The sequence below is a fragment of the Sycon ciliatum genome, unplaced genomic scaffold (genome assembly GCF_964019385.1).
Source record: "Sycon ciliatum unplaced genomic scaffold, ocSycCili1.1 SCAFFOLD_292, whole genome shotgun sequence".
Taxonomy (NCBI): domain Eukaryota; kingdom Metazoa; phylum Porifera; class Calcarea; order Leucosolenida; family Sycettidae; genus Sycon; species Sycon ciliatum.
In genome coordinates, this window is record NW_027044553.1 from 61,274 (window position 1) to 81,007 (window position 19,734).

Here is a 19,734-nt window from a genome sequence, read left to right on the forward strand (position 1 = left end):
CCGCTGCCAATGAGTAAGGATCCGCTGTCTAGTACAGTAGTAGTACTACTAGATCTACTGTCTGTGTAGTCGACTGTGACTGTAGTTTTCGCGCTCAGTCGGCCTGGTCACCAAGGCCACAGATCTCGCGCGTTTCCAGCGTCAACCTGTTCCCAAGCCAACGCTGTCGTTTCTGCAGGAAGAAAGCACAGTCTAGCCCAGGCCTGTGCCAGTGCAGTGGCTACAGCCTGTCCGTCGCCTAGGGACTACCCATGTACGTCAATGTACAGACAGTCAACTAGTACATGTACTTCGCTAATAATATCGACTGCGGATATAACGACAATACGCGAATAAGGACACATGCACAGAGCTAGAACAAAGTCCCATCCAACTGTAATACAATAATGAGACTTCGCGAATAAGGACACTATTCTGATGCCCCGCCCGCCGAGTGTCGTTATACGCGAAGTTGACTGTACCTGGGCAAGCGTAGCCGACTGTAGTGTAGGGCTCCCTGGCGCCACCCTGGTCGCTCTCACGCTCACGACACACCGCTAAAGCTGTGTTCACAACTGGCGCGTGTACGCGTGAAACCACGTGTTTGTGCGTATTTTTGCTGGCTTTTGGGGCGCCATGCGTACGGAAACGCGCCGAAATGGAACTTCCAACATGTTGGAATTTTCAGCGCGTATCAGGCGCGTATCAGCGTACATGCCAGTCACTTTGACTGGCGGGGTCAAAAAAATTAGTACTTGAAGGTGTCGCACGCGCTAAATACGACTCGGATTGCTGTTTTTTGTGAAAGGCTGAGCGCGCGTTTGGGGGCTCATGAACCGCAAGCGTACCGCGTCCATGCGCCAGTTGCAGCTCGGCGCCACTGTACAGTCACACCTGGCTTAACCGCACAAATCTGTTTTCCACAAAAGAATCCGGATAGGCGAGGGAACCGGATAACCGAACGCTGGTTTCGTTGGATGCATCAGGTAATATGCTGTACATCCGTAACCAGCCATTTTCCTCCGGATGGCGAGGGATCCGGATAAAAGAGGACCGGATAAGCGAGGTCTGACTGTATTCATGTGGTCAAATTTCTCCGGCGTGCACATGTACATCTGGTAGATGCACGTCATGTACCGACAGTGCATGCGTCGGTTCAACACCGCGCGCTTGTATCATTATACGCTGAAGTCTACAGGCAGAAATTAGAGAGGGGGTGGATCAACGATACTTTACGGTACATGTACACTGTACAGTGAGTGCGTTCGATTACACGCTTGAATCGATTCATGAATCGATTCAAGTCCATTCAAGTCGTTCGATTTCATGTCATGAGTCCTGGAATCGATTCGGAATCCATTCACTCTATTCACATGGGGTGATGTGAATAGCGCGAATCGATTCGCGTGCATAATCGAACGCACTCACTGTACGTCGAGTACATGTACAGTGTACGTCGAGTACATGTACAGTGTACGTCAAGTGCACGTACAGTGTACGTCGAGTACATGTAGTTGCCAGTCAAAACGGAGGTTAGGTCAATTCGGGAGCCAAGCATTATCATAGCTGAAAAAATATAATAAAAAATGAATAAACACTATGGCCTGTGGGTCAAGAACCAAACGTACACGTAGCTGAAAGGTATGATACGAATATTTAAAAACAAAAATACTACGGGTCAAGAAACACCCATTTTCCGCTTCCATGGGGTCTCACCTGCCCATATAGTGACAACTGGAAAAAATGGTAAAAAAAAGTTTCTTAGGCGTGAGAGGGGCTTGAGGGTGGATACAAATATTGACATAAGTCATTCGGAGAAAACAAGAAACAGAGATTGAAGAAGTGGAACCTGAGCAGAAGGTCCATGTAATGGAGAATGTTAGGCTGATAAAAAAAAATAACGTGTTCTACGGGCAGAGGCATCAACAGCTATTGACCGCTGAAACAACAGTTAGAGGGGGGGGGGGGGGGGGGTGCTGACACGCACACACACACACACACACTACACACACGCGCGCACGCACACACTACACACAATACACACACACGCACATACGCGCGCACACACACACACACATACACACACACACTACATAGACACTACACACGCACACACACACACACGCACACACACACACACACACACACACACACTACATAGACACTACACACGCACACACACACACACACGCACACACACACACACAGATCGACAGAGGGCGAGGAACTGAAAGAGAAGCAAACTTTGAATTGTTGGTAATGAGGGGTACTAGACAGCAGGGGCATGAGACAGGCTGCAATCAACAGTTGGCAGCTACATCATCGATATCTATTTGAACACTACCCATTGGACTAGAGATGAGGAGAATACTAGGGCTGGGCGAGACAAGCAGATCTGGACACTGAACAGCTTGATGGTGCAAGTCCGATTGTTCAGGTTCAGTTGGAGTTTGATTGTGCTGTGATGGAGGTTGATTAGGTCGTGAGGGAGGATGATTAGGTCGCGGTGGAGGTTGGCGCGATGGAGGTTGAGCGGGTCGCGGTGGAGATTGATTAGGTCGAGCTGGGGCTGGCCGTGTTGGCTGAGCTGGGGCCGGCTGGGGCTGAGATGGTGGTTGGTCAAGACCGAATTGTCTCTTGCAGTAATGGACAACAGTGTTTGCAGTGTTTACCAGAGACTCGATAACCAACTCGGCAGGTCCTGTTACTTGTCTAGGCTCCGCCTTGCCAGCCAAATCTGCATTGGACGCTGCAGTTTGATTAGCCACGTCATCAGATGTTACGCTAGCACGCTGTATGTAGCTTGAAACGCTGAGAAAGGGATGCGAAGAAAAGCGGCGCAGGGAAGACTGAATACCGGCGACATCCCCTCCGGCTTTGCGCTTAAGAACGACAGTGGCAATGGCGGCGCAGAGCAGCATTCCCAGCAAGAGCCCAATGACGAGACCAGCAACGCCGCCGCCTGACAAGCCGCCGGCGCCCGACACGGGACCGTTGTTGACGTTGAAGTGCTCGCAGCGTGCGCCAGACCAGCCGGGGTTGCAGCGACAGCCGTTCCCGGGAGTGCACACTCTGTGGGGAGCTGAACCTCTCACTGGTGTGGACGTATCCTCAGACTTTGTCGGTGTGGTGACGGCATTAGGAATGGTAGGTTTCTTGACGGCATTAGGAATGGTAGGTTTCTTGACGGAGTGCTCGCAGTTTGTGCCGTACCGGCCCAGGTCACAGCGGCACACGTTCTCTGACGTGCATGCGCCGTGTCCCGAGCAGCCGGCGCCGTTGGCCTGCGGGCACTGCAAGAGGTTGGCGCGCAACGCCGACGCGTTCACACACGACCTGTTCCAGCAGAGAAGATCGGGCCCGCACGGGCTACCGTCGTCAACGTAGTATAGATCAATGCCGTCAAGGCGTGGTGGGACGTAACGATTGTGGCACGTGCGATTGTCCGTAGGATAAAGACACAAAAGAACTCCGCAGCCAGCATCCTTTGGCTTGCAGGCAGCAAACGTGTACCTCTCTACACCGGTACCCTCACCTTCAAACATACGGCAATGGCCGTAATGGAAGCCATGGGTATTCAGCGTGTTGCAATCGTCTGATGGGAACGTAGTGGCGTTCACGACGGCCTTGCACTTGCGCTCTGCACTCCTGCAGAAACCCTCGTGGCATGTGCCAGGTGCTTCGGCTGCCACGCACGGCAATCCAGACTGCCTCACGTCGTCTCTGGGACACGTGACATTCGCGCCGTCGCAGAAGTCGGGCAGGTCGCAGAATTCGACCGCCGCTCGGCAGACAGTGCCGACCTTCAGCAGAGTGCAGTTGCCGTCGCAGCAGGCGTGGGCCGCGCTGCACTGGGCGAACGGCTTGAAACGACACGTTCCGGCGTCGCAGCAGTGATCCTTGCAGTACTCCTGTGGCCCGCAGTCGCAGTCCTCGTCTCTCTCCACGACGCCGTTGCCACACACGGGTCTCGACAGCGCCGCCTCCGGCTTGTTCAGCAGGCAATTGAGCCGGCCCTGGAAGCGCAGCGATTGAAGTCTCGCCTTCGTGCAGTCGCTCCACTCACCACCACCATGCCACTTCATGATCGCATTGTACTTGCACGCTTCCCCATCGCACCTACAGGTAGACTCTACATGTTCAAAACCAATGTTGTGCCCAATTTCATGAACAAACACATTTGGGAGGATGCCCTGAGTAGGGTATTGGAGTTTTACTGCCCCAACTGCCCGCCAGCGCTTATGGCACATTGAAGAAAGGGTCGCGGTGCCAACAGATCCCTTCAATTCGGCGGTGAACAAATGAACAGCATCGTAATGTGCAAGATGCTGTAATATGTTCTTGTCCAAGGCCTCTACAGGCTTCAACGTGTTATAGCCCGTTGGATCCTTACGCAAGAAGAGAGAGGCAATGGGCGCTTTGAATACGAACGCAGTGGCCAGGACAAGGCGGACATTGATTTTCTGGAAATACCAATCGGCGTGGCTTACGGTTATCAGTATCTCGTGCACCAGCTTGTCGGTGTCGGTGATATTAAGACCACCCCGCGGCTTGGTGAATGAGTAGTCTGAGACCACAGCAATCTCCACATACAGTGGCGGCTCTCGTGCTCCTCCGGTACCGCCATTTCTCTTCCCACGCTTGACTGCTGAAGCTGAACCAGCCAGCCCCCCGTCTTCGTCGTGAAAATCCCACCGCCGCTTCTCGCCTGTAGTTGGTTTGCCGGTGTTCTTTGCAGCCGATTCATTCCGCCGGTGCAGTGTTGCACACCCGCCTTCGGTCAATGGGTCTTCTCTGCTCGTCTTGTGTGCGGGTTCTTTGAAGACGGCGTGCGGATAAGTACCGGGCTTAGTTGTCTGGCTGACCAGCGGCTCGATCATATATCTCCCCGAGTATGCTTTACCCTGCTCATTATTGCTGCTGCTGCTGCTACTGCTAGCTGTGGCTGGATCCTCTTCTTCACCGCCCGTATACTGATCAAAGCCAAATGATCCGCTCAAGCCGTTGCATGTGCTCATAACGGCGTATGTAGATGTCACAGCAGCGCCGCTGCTCTCTCCACCGACACCGGCACTAGTGCGCTGCTGCTGTCGCTCGTGTTCGTGAACGGTCGACTGAGCATGACCGATGTCCTCCAAGCCTCGCACTGTACCATGATAATAGCAATTGACTGCTCCGTGAGTAATAAGGGGACGCTCATCGACGGCTGAATTGAACGTGAAGTATCTAAAGGAGGCAGGGATTAGCTCAGCGTTCTGCTTCAAGTCTAGCGTCACCGTCTTTCCAAACGCGCGTATTTGGAAGCTACTGGTTGGCGGATGGTGGACATGCTCACTGCTAGACTGATCATCATGTTGTCCCTGTGCTGTGGCATCTCGCCTGCGGCGACGATTGCTGGCATGCTCAACGGCACGGAGGTGCTGTGCCATGTCCACATGCACTACTTCGTACTCATCCGTCATCTTGCTGATGCGTTCTCTAGCCTCCTCACTTATTTCAGCATGAGTGCTGCTGGTGTTGCTAGATGCAGTTTGGGACGTACCCTCTGCTCCAGATGTCTGAGACATCTGCTCTGCTCCAGATGTTCGAGAGGTGTCCTCTGCTCCAGATGTTTGAGGCGTGTGCTCTGCTCCAGAGGTGGCAACTACATATTGTACACTTGCCTTATGCGGAACTTTTTTGCTGTTATGATTTCTATGGCTAGTACTAGTGCTGCTGCTGCTGCTGGCAGTGCTGCTGGCAGTGCTGCTATCCGCATGGACATGAACACAGCTCTGAGTAAGCAGGAGCATTGTGAGCACGATGATGATGATTCCAAGATGCAGCGCGAGGCTCGAAAAGGGCTTTGGCAGCCGACGGGGTGCTGCCGCCATTGCCAACCCGAACCGTGGCTGGGTCTGTACTTCAGAGTAACAAAGTTACATAGACTGCAGGGACCTCAGTGAACTATTTTTACTTTGAAGCAAAAGCAAAACTGCCAACTCAACATCCGTAGTCAAACTGGCTGTGATTGCCAAACGACCAAGCTAAACTCACCAGTTGGAGGTAGATGTCTACTGGTCTACCCAGGGACCAGGCCAGGGCCCAGGGGGTCGTCAAATATTTGACGACTCCCTGATGTCTACATGTGAAGGTGACATGTGCACGTACAGCGTTGTACATGTGGGCGCCTTCCTTTCTTTCGCATTTTCAACGTTCGAGTTCATCGATCATCATGCATGCACGGTTTCTTTGAGAAAGCAAGCAGTTTTCTGCTCGGTGGACTTTGTACCTAATGGACTTTGTACTCCAGACTCAGTGGACTTTGTACTCAATGGACTTTGATCATGACGATTTTCATTTTCTGCGCGGAAACCATACATGCAGGGAAAGATGACGACGCCGGTCAGTAAATTGTTGGCCGATTTGTTGCCTACTTCGAGGCCAGTCGGTGAAATGAGGGCTTCCTTCTTCAAGAAATATGTTGCCAGTCCTTAGTCGGGTGCCACTCGTCTTCTAAACATCGTACTTGATGCAAACAACGAAGTTGGATGGACGGGAGGCGAGGAATTTATCGTTTCCGATTTTCACCCCGTTCTGGGCTGCCATTACCTTGCAGCTGGCAGCACCACGACGGAATTTTTTGCACAAGGGACACTAGGTGAATTCAACTCCTCAGAGATATCGCCATGACAGGGTAAGGTTATTTTAAATAGCCCAGGAATTGTGTACAAACCAACGGCACGAAATTATGGAAATTTTTATTTTTTATTTTTTCGCAATATTGTTGAAAAAATGTAGCGATCTTTGTATTGTGGCATCGTGGCGGTGTATTTCGTAACTATACTGCATGACAATATTACTTATGAGAAATGGCAGCGATTGCAGCGATTGTGAACAATGTACAATCAACAGCATTGGCAAAAATGATGGAGCTGTATGGAACTTTGGTACATGATTTGCCTGTATATTGGTATTTGAACACAATGCATGAAGCAGAAGAGCATAATAATGTTGACTTGTCAATTTATAGTTAAGACGTGAATATGAAACCCATGACCAATGCCAATAGCCCAATGATGAAGGGTCTGCGCAATTACATTGTGTGTGACATTGTATACAAAAATTCCCTGTGGCATAATCATGTACTCCATGCATACACATGCTTGAGCGGTGATATTTGTTACTGTACATGATAAAAATCTAGTGGTGCCATGCTCCTTGGTATGTGTGCCACTGTGTGTGTTTTTATGTGTGTGTGTGTATGTGCTATCATCTCCGGATGGGCATATTGTATTGTATTGTGTACCGTATACTCTCTATTACAAGCGCCGTGCTTATATATTTTCAACACCCCTCTACCCTGTGCTTATATTGGAGACCGCGCTTATATTGGAGACCGTGCTTTTATTTTTTCAACCAATGCATCCATACAGAGCAAGAAGAAATACATGCTAGAGATCATGCATGCAGCATTGATTTCCACCAAGACCATGCTAATAATAGAGACTGTGCTTATAATGTTTCAAACGGTGCTCACAGTGTGCTAGTATTAGAGACTGTGCTAGTAATGGAGACCTGTGCTTGTAATAGAGAATATACGGTATGTGTGTGTGTGTGTGTGTGTGTGTGTGTACCTCTCGATTATGGTCGCACACGTCTTTCTTCTCTTTGATTCTCAGGCACGTGCGCCGGTGCCCTTCAAGGGAGGGGGGGTTCCGGGGATCCTCCCCCAGGAAATTTTTCAAAAAATGAAGCAAAATCCTGCATTTTGAGCGAAAAAAGGGGGGTTCCGGGCACCCAGGAACCCATACGGCGCACGCGCCTGATTCTCCTGGGTGGTTACCAACAGCCAGTGTATGCCGGAGTATGTGGTGTATATGGTGTGGTGTGTGTGTAGAAAAAATGAAAAAATGAAAAATAGGGATTCACTGGCCAGAAAAAAGTCACTTCTATCAGCTGTGTGGTGGATACCAGGCTAAAAATAGTGACGGTCAATTCATCAACCTTGCAAGCTGTTGAATGGTGTAATCCCAGCACAAGTTGCTAGATCTAACATAGCTGTTGGCTATCATCGCTTCCGCAATGGGCAGGTCTGAGGTCTGAGGTGTGTGCACACTGCACTCTCTGTTTATTGATGCCTATTATATCACCATGGTCAACAAGGTCAAACGCTTCGAGCTGCCAACAGTGGATTGCCTCATTTCTCTCAATGGGGTGGTCCTAGCTTGAAGTGATGTATGATGTTTGCTTACATTTGAAAGCCATCTGCTGGAAGGCAGTCAAATGGGTTTTTTGTCAAACACAACCCTACCAATGAAATGAAGGCAACGAGGCAGGAGAGCAGAGACAACGAATGGTAGAGTCACGAGGTGGCTGTGCCGGTGGGGAACATCCAGCTCAACAAGGTGTTCTTGCAAGTTTGATCAGTACACCACCCTGGTCCGTATCCTCAATATCAGTGAATCTTACAGATTGTTGGCTGCTACCTTGACTCGTGATGCCTACGATTGGATACAAGCTGCTCGAAGTATGTTTCTAATAAGAGTACAATCATGTATCTTGAACTTAGCATGAGAAGCATCCACTTCGTTGATAACAGCAGAACCTTTGCATGACTGTCATAACACTCTCCTTATTGCAATATTTAGCCAATGCTACATTTGTTGTAGTAGCTACCACACCGCTACAAGTATGCATTCATGTCCTGGCTGGCTTGTGAAGTTGTGTAAACTTGTGAATGCAATCATGTGACGCTTCGTGTACACATGCTCCCATACTTTAGTGCATGTGCGTGTGTTCAGGTATGGGTGTGTATGTTCGTGCACCTACATGCATGTGTGCGTTTACATGTACAATCAGTCATGCAGACGTGTGTGGGTCTGTTTAAAACCGCATGAACACGTGTCAATTCCCGTGTGCATGTATGTACGGGTGTGTGGGTAAGCATATTCTTTGCTCTATGCGTCCACCGTGCATGAAGGTATGGGCATGTGTGTGTTGTAGCTTATGGCATGGCGGTTGTGCTGTAAACAGTAGCACCTTATTCTGGTCATCCGCAGATGACATTTTTTCACTTCAATTCTGCATTGGCTCAGGTGCTGTGTTTGTAGTGTCATCCTCTCTCGGACTCTGCGTGAATTATTTATATTTCTTTCCCACCTGAGTACTGTATTTGGCTTGATATTTACTATTGTACACACAAGTATATAGCCACATGCATTGATCTGCGAGGGTTTGTGTTTGGAGCTCCAACAACCTGTTGGGATTCGTGTTGTTTGTAAATTCGTGGTCTACGGATACAATGGTCTGGCTGGTACATCGCAGAATACTAGGACCCCTTGAACGATTCTGTCTGTCGATCCTAAGTCCACCGACACGTGTGCGTCAAAATGTGTCAAAAATACAGTGTTGACGAAACGGTTGGTATCACCGCTGTCGGATTTTTTGCACAAGCCAAAATTGGAGGATGCACTGTTGGCTAATATCTCTTTCTGATTAAATAAGCAGGAAATAGCGAAACCCTTGTATAAATCAACGGCACAATTATAGCATGTTCAACCATAAAAAATAAAAATAAAAATATCAGCAACATAAAGAAAATGCAAGCGACGAGCGAGAACTCAACTTCTCGTTATTTGTTATCGCCACGGACAAAACTTAGGGCAGAGAACAACTATTAAGTTGGATTCCGACAATGATCTGGGACGAAGAACTCACGGGAGACGTAAACCAAAGGACGACGAAGGTGACGCAATTCAGTATTCGTCTCGCGATATCTTGAGAAAACTGTAAAATCTGGCAAATTTGAAAAATTAAAAAGTGCAACTTTTAGACGACTTTCTCTGAACTGGCGCAACGTGTGCGCTGCCAGAGCGCTGTGGGACCGGATGTCCTTTAATTCCGGATGATGTGCACGGCCAGTTTCCTGCGACATGGAGAAGTCAACGAAAAGAAGTACATGTATGGTATTCTATTAGTGACAATAGATACAGTTCATTTCAAAACTATAGACGCGTACCTAGGCAAAAACCGTTATGCCAGAATCTATACCAAATAAAATCTGTGATCACTTTGTGCATAAATTTTTCCAAATTGGGCGTCTGTTATCCAATCGTTTAGAAACTCGAAAAGTTCCAGCCAAATTTGAAATAATTATTTCAAAAACCCTACGCGTCTATAGGTTTGAAATGGACTGTAGACTGCTCCTCCTCTACTGTGAAGGAGAAAAAATCATGGAACGGCAGTTAAGAAAGGGAACACGGTGCAATAGAAGGAGTGTATGCCTACTATGGGTTATGTAAAGAGTTCATGTACTCAGTCTTGGTTATGTTGATCTACTGTATGACCTACTTAACACCCATCTGCATGCACACCACCGTGACAGCATTGAGTTGTGGGGATACTGGGAGTGGTTCGCCAATCGCTGTTTGCCAGGCTCGCAGTATTATTTTCACTGGCAGCCGGTGTGAGTGACCCTGGCCGCATATTGTCAGCCATGCAACTCTCAGCAGGAAACAGACTGTAAAGTGTGCGGTGTGGCGCATGTGCTTTCTGTGTTTACTTCATTTATACAGTAAGATCAAACCTAAGAACTTACGTTTTTGAATTCCACTTTGAATATAGTGTGCATAGCTCGCGCATCTCGAAGACCATTTTCAACCATTGTAAAGATACGCCCGATTACTGCGGGGCTCAGCTCACCGGCAAGTTTTCCTGTTTCTGTAGTTACGTCATGACCAGTAGGGCACTCAGCTGTGGGATAGCTAACGATGAACCTAGTAGTAGGGTGCAGGAAAAAAACACATTACATCATACATTAAAAATCCGGTTTGCATCAGCTGTGGATTTTTCAACTCCCATCCTCCCTGCAGAGAAACGAACGGAAATTTGGTATAATTAGTCTGATGTGATATCGAGTCGCGTGATATTGCAAGATAACACACAAAATGTCACACATTGAGTGCCAGACTGATTAGATAACATTCATATCACTTATGTAACATGGACAAATTTGGGCACAAGTTATGCGATCGAGTCTACCAACTAAGCCAGATTTTGAACAGTCAGACGTGCACAATCTAGCACAAAACTGACAAGGAGCATGGAGACATTCCACGGCATGAAAGTGCCTTGTGCCCACATTTTTCCATGTTACATTTTTTTTCTTGGCTCACCATCTGAGTTCCTATCTCTTATGTGTTGATTTATAGTATTCTTGCATTGTGTTCAGTTTATCATCATAATAATAAGGTCGAGCATTGAAACGATTGTTTTCAGAATCAGAATATTCTTTGAAATGCTGATAAGTAGTTGATAGGTGTGGATAACACAAGTGGTTATTTGTAGAGGTTATTCTTCTGGCAACTTTTTGTTTTGCCATTTGTTTGGATAATGAACCTACCGTTCGCACAGACTGAGCTCACACAGCTTCTCAGCTTCAAGAGCAGTCGCAACTGACTTCCTAAACTTCTCGAGCTGGTCAGCCTTTGCCTTTTTGAACGCATTCGGCGATAGACTGGTTGCATCCATCGAAAACTCCGGTAACCGCAATACGCAACGTACCATGCAAGATGCCTGGCAAACTTTTATTCGTGTACCTGCAATTACAGGACAAAGAAGCATGTTGACATATTCATTACAGAAAGAATAGACACACAGTTAATTACAATATCAATAACAATATCAACCCAAGATGTAAAATGATTGTCACTAACGTCCAGTTTTTAGAGTGTAAGATGTGGAAGTAAAGGAAAATTAATAGCACTCTCCAGACTTATGACACCATTATCTATATCGCAACTGGAAACATGTTTGCCAGGAACGTTGTTGTTGTAGGGGAAAAGGAAAGAATTCCCTATTCCCCTAGGCACTTCCATGAAAAGTTATGAGTTGAGTAGGGTTAAAATTAACTTCCCCTTGAAAGCAGTCTTCAGTGCTTCTCACCTTGCACTTTCATCCTCTTCTTCTTCAAGTAGTTCCAGCCACTGCTGCCCCCGTTGCATACTAATGATCGACATTTACTAAAGGGTCCTGGGTGGACGACTCTTCTGACTTGCATTTGTGGCATCTGAGATGTTCAGAATAATAATAGAACACACAATCGTCGCGGCTTCATGACATGGCCGCAGTATACCCTATTCAGCACAAGTAGGGTACACTACAGTAGGTAGACTAGTGACCCCATCATACTTTTAGTATGTTAGGGGCCGTCCAAGGTTACCAATAATATTATCAGAACGAAAATATTTCGTTTGGGGGTGGGTGGGTTTCATGGAGTTTCGTTTTGAAAATAATTATTGAATGCAGATGGAGAATGCCTAGTTACTTTTGGTTGTCGAAAATTGACATCAATATTTTATTGGAATTCGTTTTACCTGCAGAAAAGGTGGGTGGGTGGGTGGGGGCTGAAAAATACTAAAGCTTTTCGTTTTGTAAAAACAATCGGTAACCCCGGACGGTCCCTTATCAATGACGCCTTTTTATTATGACGGGGATTGAATGACTGTGTTCAAGACCTTGATGATCATCACAGAGGCAAACGTCCTAGTTATCAGTACCCTGCTACGACTCGATAGGAAATAAAAATTGCATGCCCTCAGGTGTGGCAAAATATGATAGGTGTAGAAACATCTAGACTGGTATACTTGTTGTACTGCCTTTCTCTACCTGCTCCCAGTCCCGTGCCATCTCCACACTTATGCAAAGGGAAGACGATACCTACATTTAGAAGACTATATTTTGAAGACGACGGAAAACACAATTGGACATGACGAACTCAAGACGAAGACTGCTTTTCACACCACAGCAACACGCGCATGCACCAACATGACGTACACACGACGTACCGCGACAAAATAACGATTTTCAATTCCCAATAGTATTATTCTCCCCCAGCAATTCATGTCATTACCTCTCCTTCCCGAACTGGCATTCCTAAACGCGGAAACCACAACACGAATGAAAGGAACTCCATCGAATGGTATAGGGGCATTGCTCGTGGTTTGCTCTTGGCTCCAGTGAAAAGCTTTCGGGCGAGACACGGCATCCTTCAATATATCTTCCACACTGCAGATTACAGTTTCACAGCACAGATACTATTACTCAGTGTACATTTTACCAGATATAGCACACCACGTACATAATATAATAACACATGGTAAGGAGGGCATGATGGCTGATTTATGCCCTAGTGTCTGATTTATGCCCTCGGTCGTGCACCGTAGCCCAAGGGCTAGCGTTAACTTACCTGTGTGAAAAAGCCCGGGTTTTACGGTAGTTACAATGAAGTTGCTTCGAGGTAGGAGGACTTTCAATACTACAATAGCTGTTCCAATGCCTCCTGTCCATCGACACATGCGCGCACATGCGCATACTCTCATCAGATTAGATCAGAAAAGTCACTGAAAAGGTTTGTCCCTTCTTGAGGCCCAGGGCCCAGGGGCCGGGGATGATCGGGTTTGAATTATTTTGTTTGAGAAGAAGACTGCGTCGAATACTTCACCCTTGAGTGCCGAGTTGTGGTGATATTGGGCCCAGCTCGAGGAACTCGTGCCGCCCACCGTCCGATTTCTTTGTTGAAAGTCGAGTGTGATGCAGCGTTGTAGACGGAGACGTTGCAAATCTGAGCCACACTTGCGGTGAGCGACTGAATTATGAAATTGGAGTTACTGAAAAATGCCCAGATTCGACGAGGACGATGACGACGAATGGGTGGACCATGATGAGGCACGCGACCACAATGACGGTGACACTGTGTGACTCGGCACGCCGGGCTCCAACTGGAGGACGATTCGATGCTCCTTTCCTATAGTAAGCGCTCCGCGGGCGATCCGGGATCCGTGATCTACCTCTCGCACAAGATCAGCCCGGAGTTCAACTAATTTGAGATTGAAATCATCAACTGGGGTCACTCGGCACGCCGGGCTCCAACTGGAGGACGATTCGATGCTTCTTTCCTATCGTAAGCGCTTCGCGGGCGATCCGGGATCCGTGATCTATCTCTCGCACAAGAGCAGTTGGAGCACGATTCGATGCTCCTTTCCTATAGTAAGCGCTTCGCCCGGAGTTCAACTAATTTGAGATTGAAATCATCAACTGGGGTTAACCGGTTAACGGTTGTTACATGTCACATGATCATGCTCCTTGGGCAAAATAAACAGTGAATAAATTTTTCCCAACATGCGCATGCGCGCACATGCAACTCTCATCATGACATCATCAGATCAGATCAGAAGGTCAAAAGGGTTTGTCCCTTCTTGACTTGAGGCCCGGGGCCCAGGCCATGGATGATCGGGTTTGAATAATTTTTGTTCGAGAAGAAGACTGCGTCGAATACTTCACCCTTGAGTGCTGAGTTGTGGTGATATTGGGCGCAGCTCGAGGGACTCGTCCCGCCCGCGTCCGATTTCTTTGCTGAAAGTCGAGTGTGATGCAGCGTTGTAGACGGAGACGTTGCAAGTCTGAGCCACGCTCGCAGTGAGCGACTGAATTATGAAATTGGAGTTACTGAAAAATGCTCAGATTCGACGAAGACGATGACGACGAATGGGTGGACCGTGATGAGGCACGCGACCACAATGACGGTGACACTCGGCACGCCGGGCTCCAACTGGAGGACGATTCGATGCTCCTTTCCTATAGTAAGCGCTCCGCGGGCGATCCGGGATCCGTGATCTACCTGTCGCACAAGATCAGCCCGGAGTTCAACTACTTTGAGATTGAAATCATCAGCTGGGGTATGGAGGGGCGTATTGGACTAGGTCTCGCCCACAGTGACTACCCGCTGGGCAACATGCCCGGATGGCATGCGGGCAGCATCGGCTATCACGCGGACGACGGATGCCTGTTTCATGAGAACGGGCACGGCTGCCAGTTTGGGCCAGAGTGCGCGGTGGGCGACCGTATGGGCTGCGGCGTGGAATTCTCCGGCGCCGGCGGTGATGATGGTGGTAGCGGTGGTGGCTGCGGAGCTGGCCAGGATGAAAAGAGTGATAACGACTCCGACTCCGACGGCGATGGCTGGTACGGCAAAAAGAAGAGATGCGGTTCTCCTGTTTCCGTGTACTTCACGCGCAATGGCGAGCGCGTGGGCCGCACCGTGACCATGCAGCAGCGCAGCAACGGCGGTCTGTACCCGATGGTAGCATTGGACAGCGAAGGAGAACGGGTGCGTGTCGATCTCGAAGTGGCCTCGGCGAATCCGGACGCACGCGACGTCAATATGCGTATCATCAAGAGCATTCCCTTGGCGGCGGCATCGGCTCAGGCAGGATTGCCTGAAGACGTGCCCAACTGGAATCGCCTTTACAATGTTGAACAAGTGGGCAACTGTCTTCACTATACATCCTTGAGCAATTCGGGCCTTGCGCAGTGCGAACAGCCCATGAGTCTTCGCCATCCCTATTTTGAACTGGAGATCGTCAATAGCGGCGAGAATGGCCATGTTGCCATCGGAGTGGCACACTCCCAGTACCGGTTTGGCCGGCAGTTCTGTAAGTCTGTGTGTGTGACGGTGTGTGTGTGTGTGTGTGACGGTGTGTGTGTGTGTGTGTGTGTGTGTGTGCGTGTGTGTGTGTGTGTGTGTGCGTGTGTGTGTGTGTGTGTAAGTGTGTGTGACGGTGTGTGTGTGTGTGTGTGTAAGTGTGTGTGACGGTGTGTGTGTGTGTGTATGTGTGTGTGTGTGTGTGTGTGTTAGTGTGCGTTTGCATCTTTTCTCTCAAACCAATGATCCTGGATTATCGGTAGCTTACAGTATTACGAAATTAGTGGCCACATGCCACATACTGCTCTTTTCTCTCCGAAACTCAACACTTGCAAGCCAGATATGAAAGAAAGAAAAAATCATCTGGCATGTGGCCACTAATTTCCTAACACTTTGAAATTCTCTGTGAAGTCCAAATTTGAAATTACAGTATTACATCGTTGTTTTCCCCGAAAAGCAAAGCACCCCTTGAGTCCTGGGTGGATTGTCTCTTGCTGTTTAGACCCATAGTACGCATTCTGTGACTGTGACCGTCTCTTCAGGCAGGAAGAAGTCCAGTTTGCTGTTTCATTGGAATGATGGCAAACTGTTCAACGGACAGGGTGATGGCGAGCCATTCGGGTGTGCTAGCAAGCAAGGAGACCGATTGGGTTGTGGCATCCACTTTCGTCCCAGCGAGAAGGTGAGCCCGGCGTGCTCTGTGTGTTGCGTTGGGTGTCTGAGTGCGAGCATTTGTGCACATGTGTGTGCCTTTGTATGTGTGTGTGTGTGTGTGTATGTGTGTGTGTGTGTTGTGTTGGGTGTCTGAGTGCGAGCGTTTGTCCATGTGTGTATGTGCCTGAGTGCGCGTGTCTGTGTGTAAGTTTGCAGGTGTCTTTGTGTGGGAGTCAGGTTGGGGACGTTACATCAAGAGCAAGGTTGGGCGGTGTTGTGAGCAGGCTTTCATTTCAAATTATCCTATCATTTCCTTTATGTTTGCTATGAATTTTTGTTCTCTCTCTCCATTTTCTTTCAGGGAATCCTTGGGAGTTGGGATCCACCAAGCTCTTCTGATGACGACAAGGATGAGAACAGTGGCGACTCTAATGGCGTGAGCTCATCGTCGGAGGATGAGAACACAGAGAATCGCCGTGTGTACGTGTACTTCATGTGCAATGGTGAGGAGGTCGGCGGCTTCGAACGGGTCGTGCCCGCAGGAGGCTACTTCCCCACAGTCGTTTTGATGAGCTCCGGCGAGGTTGTAAAGACGTTTGTTAGGGCGATTACCGGTTAATCGCACGTGCGTGCGTGTGTGTGTGTGTGTGTGTGTGTGTAACATTCTTTCTGGCAAAGAAATGAGGCTTTGAGCGAATACGGACCATGCCACTGCCAGCTTCGCAGTAGGGAGTACAGTAGGTATTGGTTATAGCGTGGGTGTTTGATAAACGACTTTCTATTCTTATTTCCGATATTTCTTACACACGATAAATCAAGTGTGGCATATCATATGCATGTGCACAGGGGCAGGAAGATCATCGTACATGCAACGTAGTGCTACTGTGCATGTGGCTGGTCATAGTCCCATTGGCTTACCATGTGGCTATCCAACATGAGTTACATGACCACAACAGTTGAGCCTGCAGCACTATGACGCAACGCGAGTCAGATCAGAACTGCATTGGACAGATGTTATTACGGAGGATTAGCAAGACGAAATTCACGTTCGCGTTCGCAAACATTTTTCAGTTCGCGAACTGGATTGCGAACTTTCGCATTTTTAGTTCGGAAAAGTAGTCGGGACACGAATCGTGCGATTCGTGTCAGGGCAATCATAAATTTACCACGCTGTACTGCCTACGTCGTGTCAACATCATGCATGTGCGAATTCTGTTTGCTAATCCTTCTCATAACGCGAATTCCGTCACTGAGTTCGACTTTCTTTGGAGAGCGAACGCGAACGCGAATTTCGTCTTGCTAATCCTGCGTATTACTACAGGCGATACACTTTGTACTAATCCGGCATGTTTTGGCAAATTGCTACACAAAGTCCATTCTCAGGACCGATATAATTATTCTACTATGCGATAAATTGCTTGTAAGAATAAAAGTGCACTTGAAACCTGTGTCATGATTATGAAAACATGAGAGTTCATTCTTGTAGGCGGTATATTCTTTTACAAAACCACGCTATAACCGATACGCACTGTACACTTTACTTCGAACATTCTCACTGCTCCCTGCTTGCAGCCCATTCATCCCAAAAAAGGCACCCTACTGTTTTGGTGTGTTGTGGTACATGTAGTGTTGGCAACTGAAATCCGACCTCCTGATTTCGTGCTAGAGTGCAGCACTGATTCTAGCCAACTCTACAGTGCTGGCAACTGAAATCCGACCCCCTGCGGTGCGCTAGCCGCGTTAGCGATTCGTACGAGATGCTAGGGGGGGGGGTCGGATTTCAGTTGCCAGCACTGTATTTCTTTGTGTCACCACTGACAAATCCCGTGCTGGGTCTTTTTTTAGCTTTGCAATGTGAGTGCACCGCTCCAGTCCAGGGGTCGGATTTTTAGTTGCGAGGACTTTAGGTACACCGAGATGTAGCTGTACATACTGCATTGCGTGACCCATGCACTTCTTCATTGCCACTTTCGAGGTCGGAAGAAGTCCAAGGAAAGGGAATTAGAAATTCGGCCAGGTTTTACAGGATCAGGACAGGTATACATGTACCAATGCTAAATGAATGGCGAGCCATGTCCAAAATCCAGATATTCAGAATTTTTAAAGGGAAAGTTCAGCCTAAAATCCAATTTTCACCAATTGTAGTCTTCGGGGTGCTGAGTCGAATGGTCTTGGTCCGAGGGCGAGGAAGCTGAGACGCTCCGTTCCTCCTTTGATCCGGTCCCCGCGGACCATTTGAACCATATGGGTGTAGAACCCGGTTCTGACCATCTGTGTCCTCCACCTTGTTTCATGCTGTCAATCTAACAATATGCGTGAACTATAACAAGGTTTATTTAATACTGGTTTTGAACCAGGGAGTAGTACAATAAGTATTGTTCTACTCCCTGTTTTGAACCAGTGTTAGCTTACTCAGTATAACAGAGAGCTTGGAAGCTCAGGGCCCTACGCTATGCCCTACGCTATGCCCTACGCTATGCCCTACGCTATGCTTTTTGCCTAGCTCATCGTGCATGTTATTAGAACTGATGGAAATGTTTTTTTCTTCATTGATTGGCTACATCATTGTATTGCAAAAACGTTTCAATCAGTTTGAATATGAGTAATAGGCAAAAGTATTTGCAGAATTTATTGCGGATTGTTATTTTTCTTCATCCACTTTTGGTTTGCTCCTTCTTTTCCTTTTATCTCCATATAATCGGATTTTCTGGCTTTTTATAGTAAAGCATTGACCTGTTGAGCCAATGAGGTAAAATTATATTCCATACAATACGATACGATACAACAATGTCCTTACCTTGATAGTGTGCTTGTGCTTAACTGTTGCTGACGGCCGAATGCATGGCGCCCCTCGGTAGGTGGGCCACCTCGGGACAACGGAACTGCAGCATGTCCGCGAACAGGAATGCTCGATGCACTGCACTATCCCCTAGGCCCCTCTATCCTACCTACCTACATGCATTCCCCCGTATACACTTCGCATGCACACTCATTCGGTACTCTTGATGGTACGGGACTCTTGATCGTACGGGACAGGTACGGGATAGCGCCAGACGGATGGCACAACCAAGTGACAAATAAAACACCAACAAAGTTGTTTTGCATAGCTACGGGAATAAACACCAAATTAAAGCTGTGTGGACGTTAATGCTATCGGCCTACATGCGCTTCCCTGGCTGGTCGACAGGCGGGCCAGCCAGCCTGTGCTACAATTTTTTGTAGTGGGATCTCGGCCTTGCACACAAATCCACACAAAACCTGTTGTGCGTTTACATGTCAAGCGGGCTGGCCCAGGGAGGCGGGATCCCGGCTTTGGCTCCCCCGATGCACATTTTTCTGGGTTCGTGAAAAGGGCCACGCGTGCAAGTCAGCTCGTTTGAAGTGCATGTTTTTGTATTTAGTTGATATGTACATATGTGGCAGCTTATGGAGACTTTTGCTCCCCGAGGTTGTGTATGTAAATCATTAGTCGTAAAGTGGTCTTCTTTCAATAATAACAACTCTCACGTGTACACTGTGTTTGTGGTCCCTGGCTAGCGCCAGACGTTACTGCACCATCGCCCTGCATGCATTCCCCCTATACACTTCGCATACATTATAAGTTTTTGTGGACTCTGGCTTGCGCCAGGCGTTACTGC

At 48.2% G+C, this 19,734-nt stretch overlaps 3 protein-coding genes across 3 annotated transcripts; 1 reads left to right on the top strand and 2 right to left on the bottom strand.

Annotated features, from left to right (window-relative positions):
• Positions 1 to 1,940: 1,940 nt before the first annotated feature.
• On the bottom strand, positions 1,941 to 6,098 carry LOC135830411 (disintegrin and metalloproteinase domain-containing protein 23-like). Its single transcript, XM_065342666.1, has one exon. The coding sequence runs from the start codon at positions 5,850 to 5,852 to the stop codon at positions 2,280 to 2,282; it is 3,573 nt and encodes a 1,190-aa protein (XP_065198738.1). The 5' UTR covers positions 5,853 to 6,098; the 3' UTR covers positions 1,941 to 2,279.
• A 3,330-nt stretch (positions 6,099 to 9,428) lies between these two features.
• Positions 9,429 to 19,002, bottom strand: LOC135830417 (uncharacterized). Its single transcript, XM_065342674.1, has 5 exons — positions 18,894 to 19,002; positions 12,872 to 13,026; positions 11,363 to 11,558; positions 10,559 to 10,736; positions 9,429 to 9,886 (listed from the first exon to the last, which is right to left on the bottom strand). Exons 3-5 carry the CDS (start codon positions 11,524 to 11,526, stop codon positions 9,638 to 9,640), a joined length of 591 nt encoding a protein of 196 aa, XP_065198746.1. The 5' UTR covers positions 11,527 to 11,558; positions 12,872 to 13,026; positions 18,894 to 19,002; the 3' UTR covers positions 9,429 to 9,637.
• LOC135830410 (SPRY domain-containing protein 3-like) lies at positions 14,233 to 17,483 on the top strand. The gene is made up of 3 exons (XM_065342665.1): positions 14,233 to 15,452; positions 15,985 to 16,124; positions 16,458 to 17,483. The coding sequence occupies exons 1-3, from the start codon at positions 14,474 to 14,476 to the stop codon at positions 16,713 to 16,715; spliced, it is 1,377 nt and encodes a 458-aa protein (XP_065198737.1). The 5' UTR covers positions 14,233 to 14,473; the 3' UTR covers positions 16,716 to 17,483.
• Positions 19,003 to 19,734: the final 732 nt, after the last annotated feature.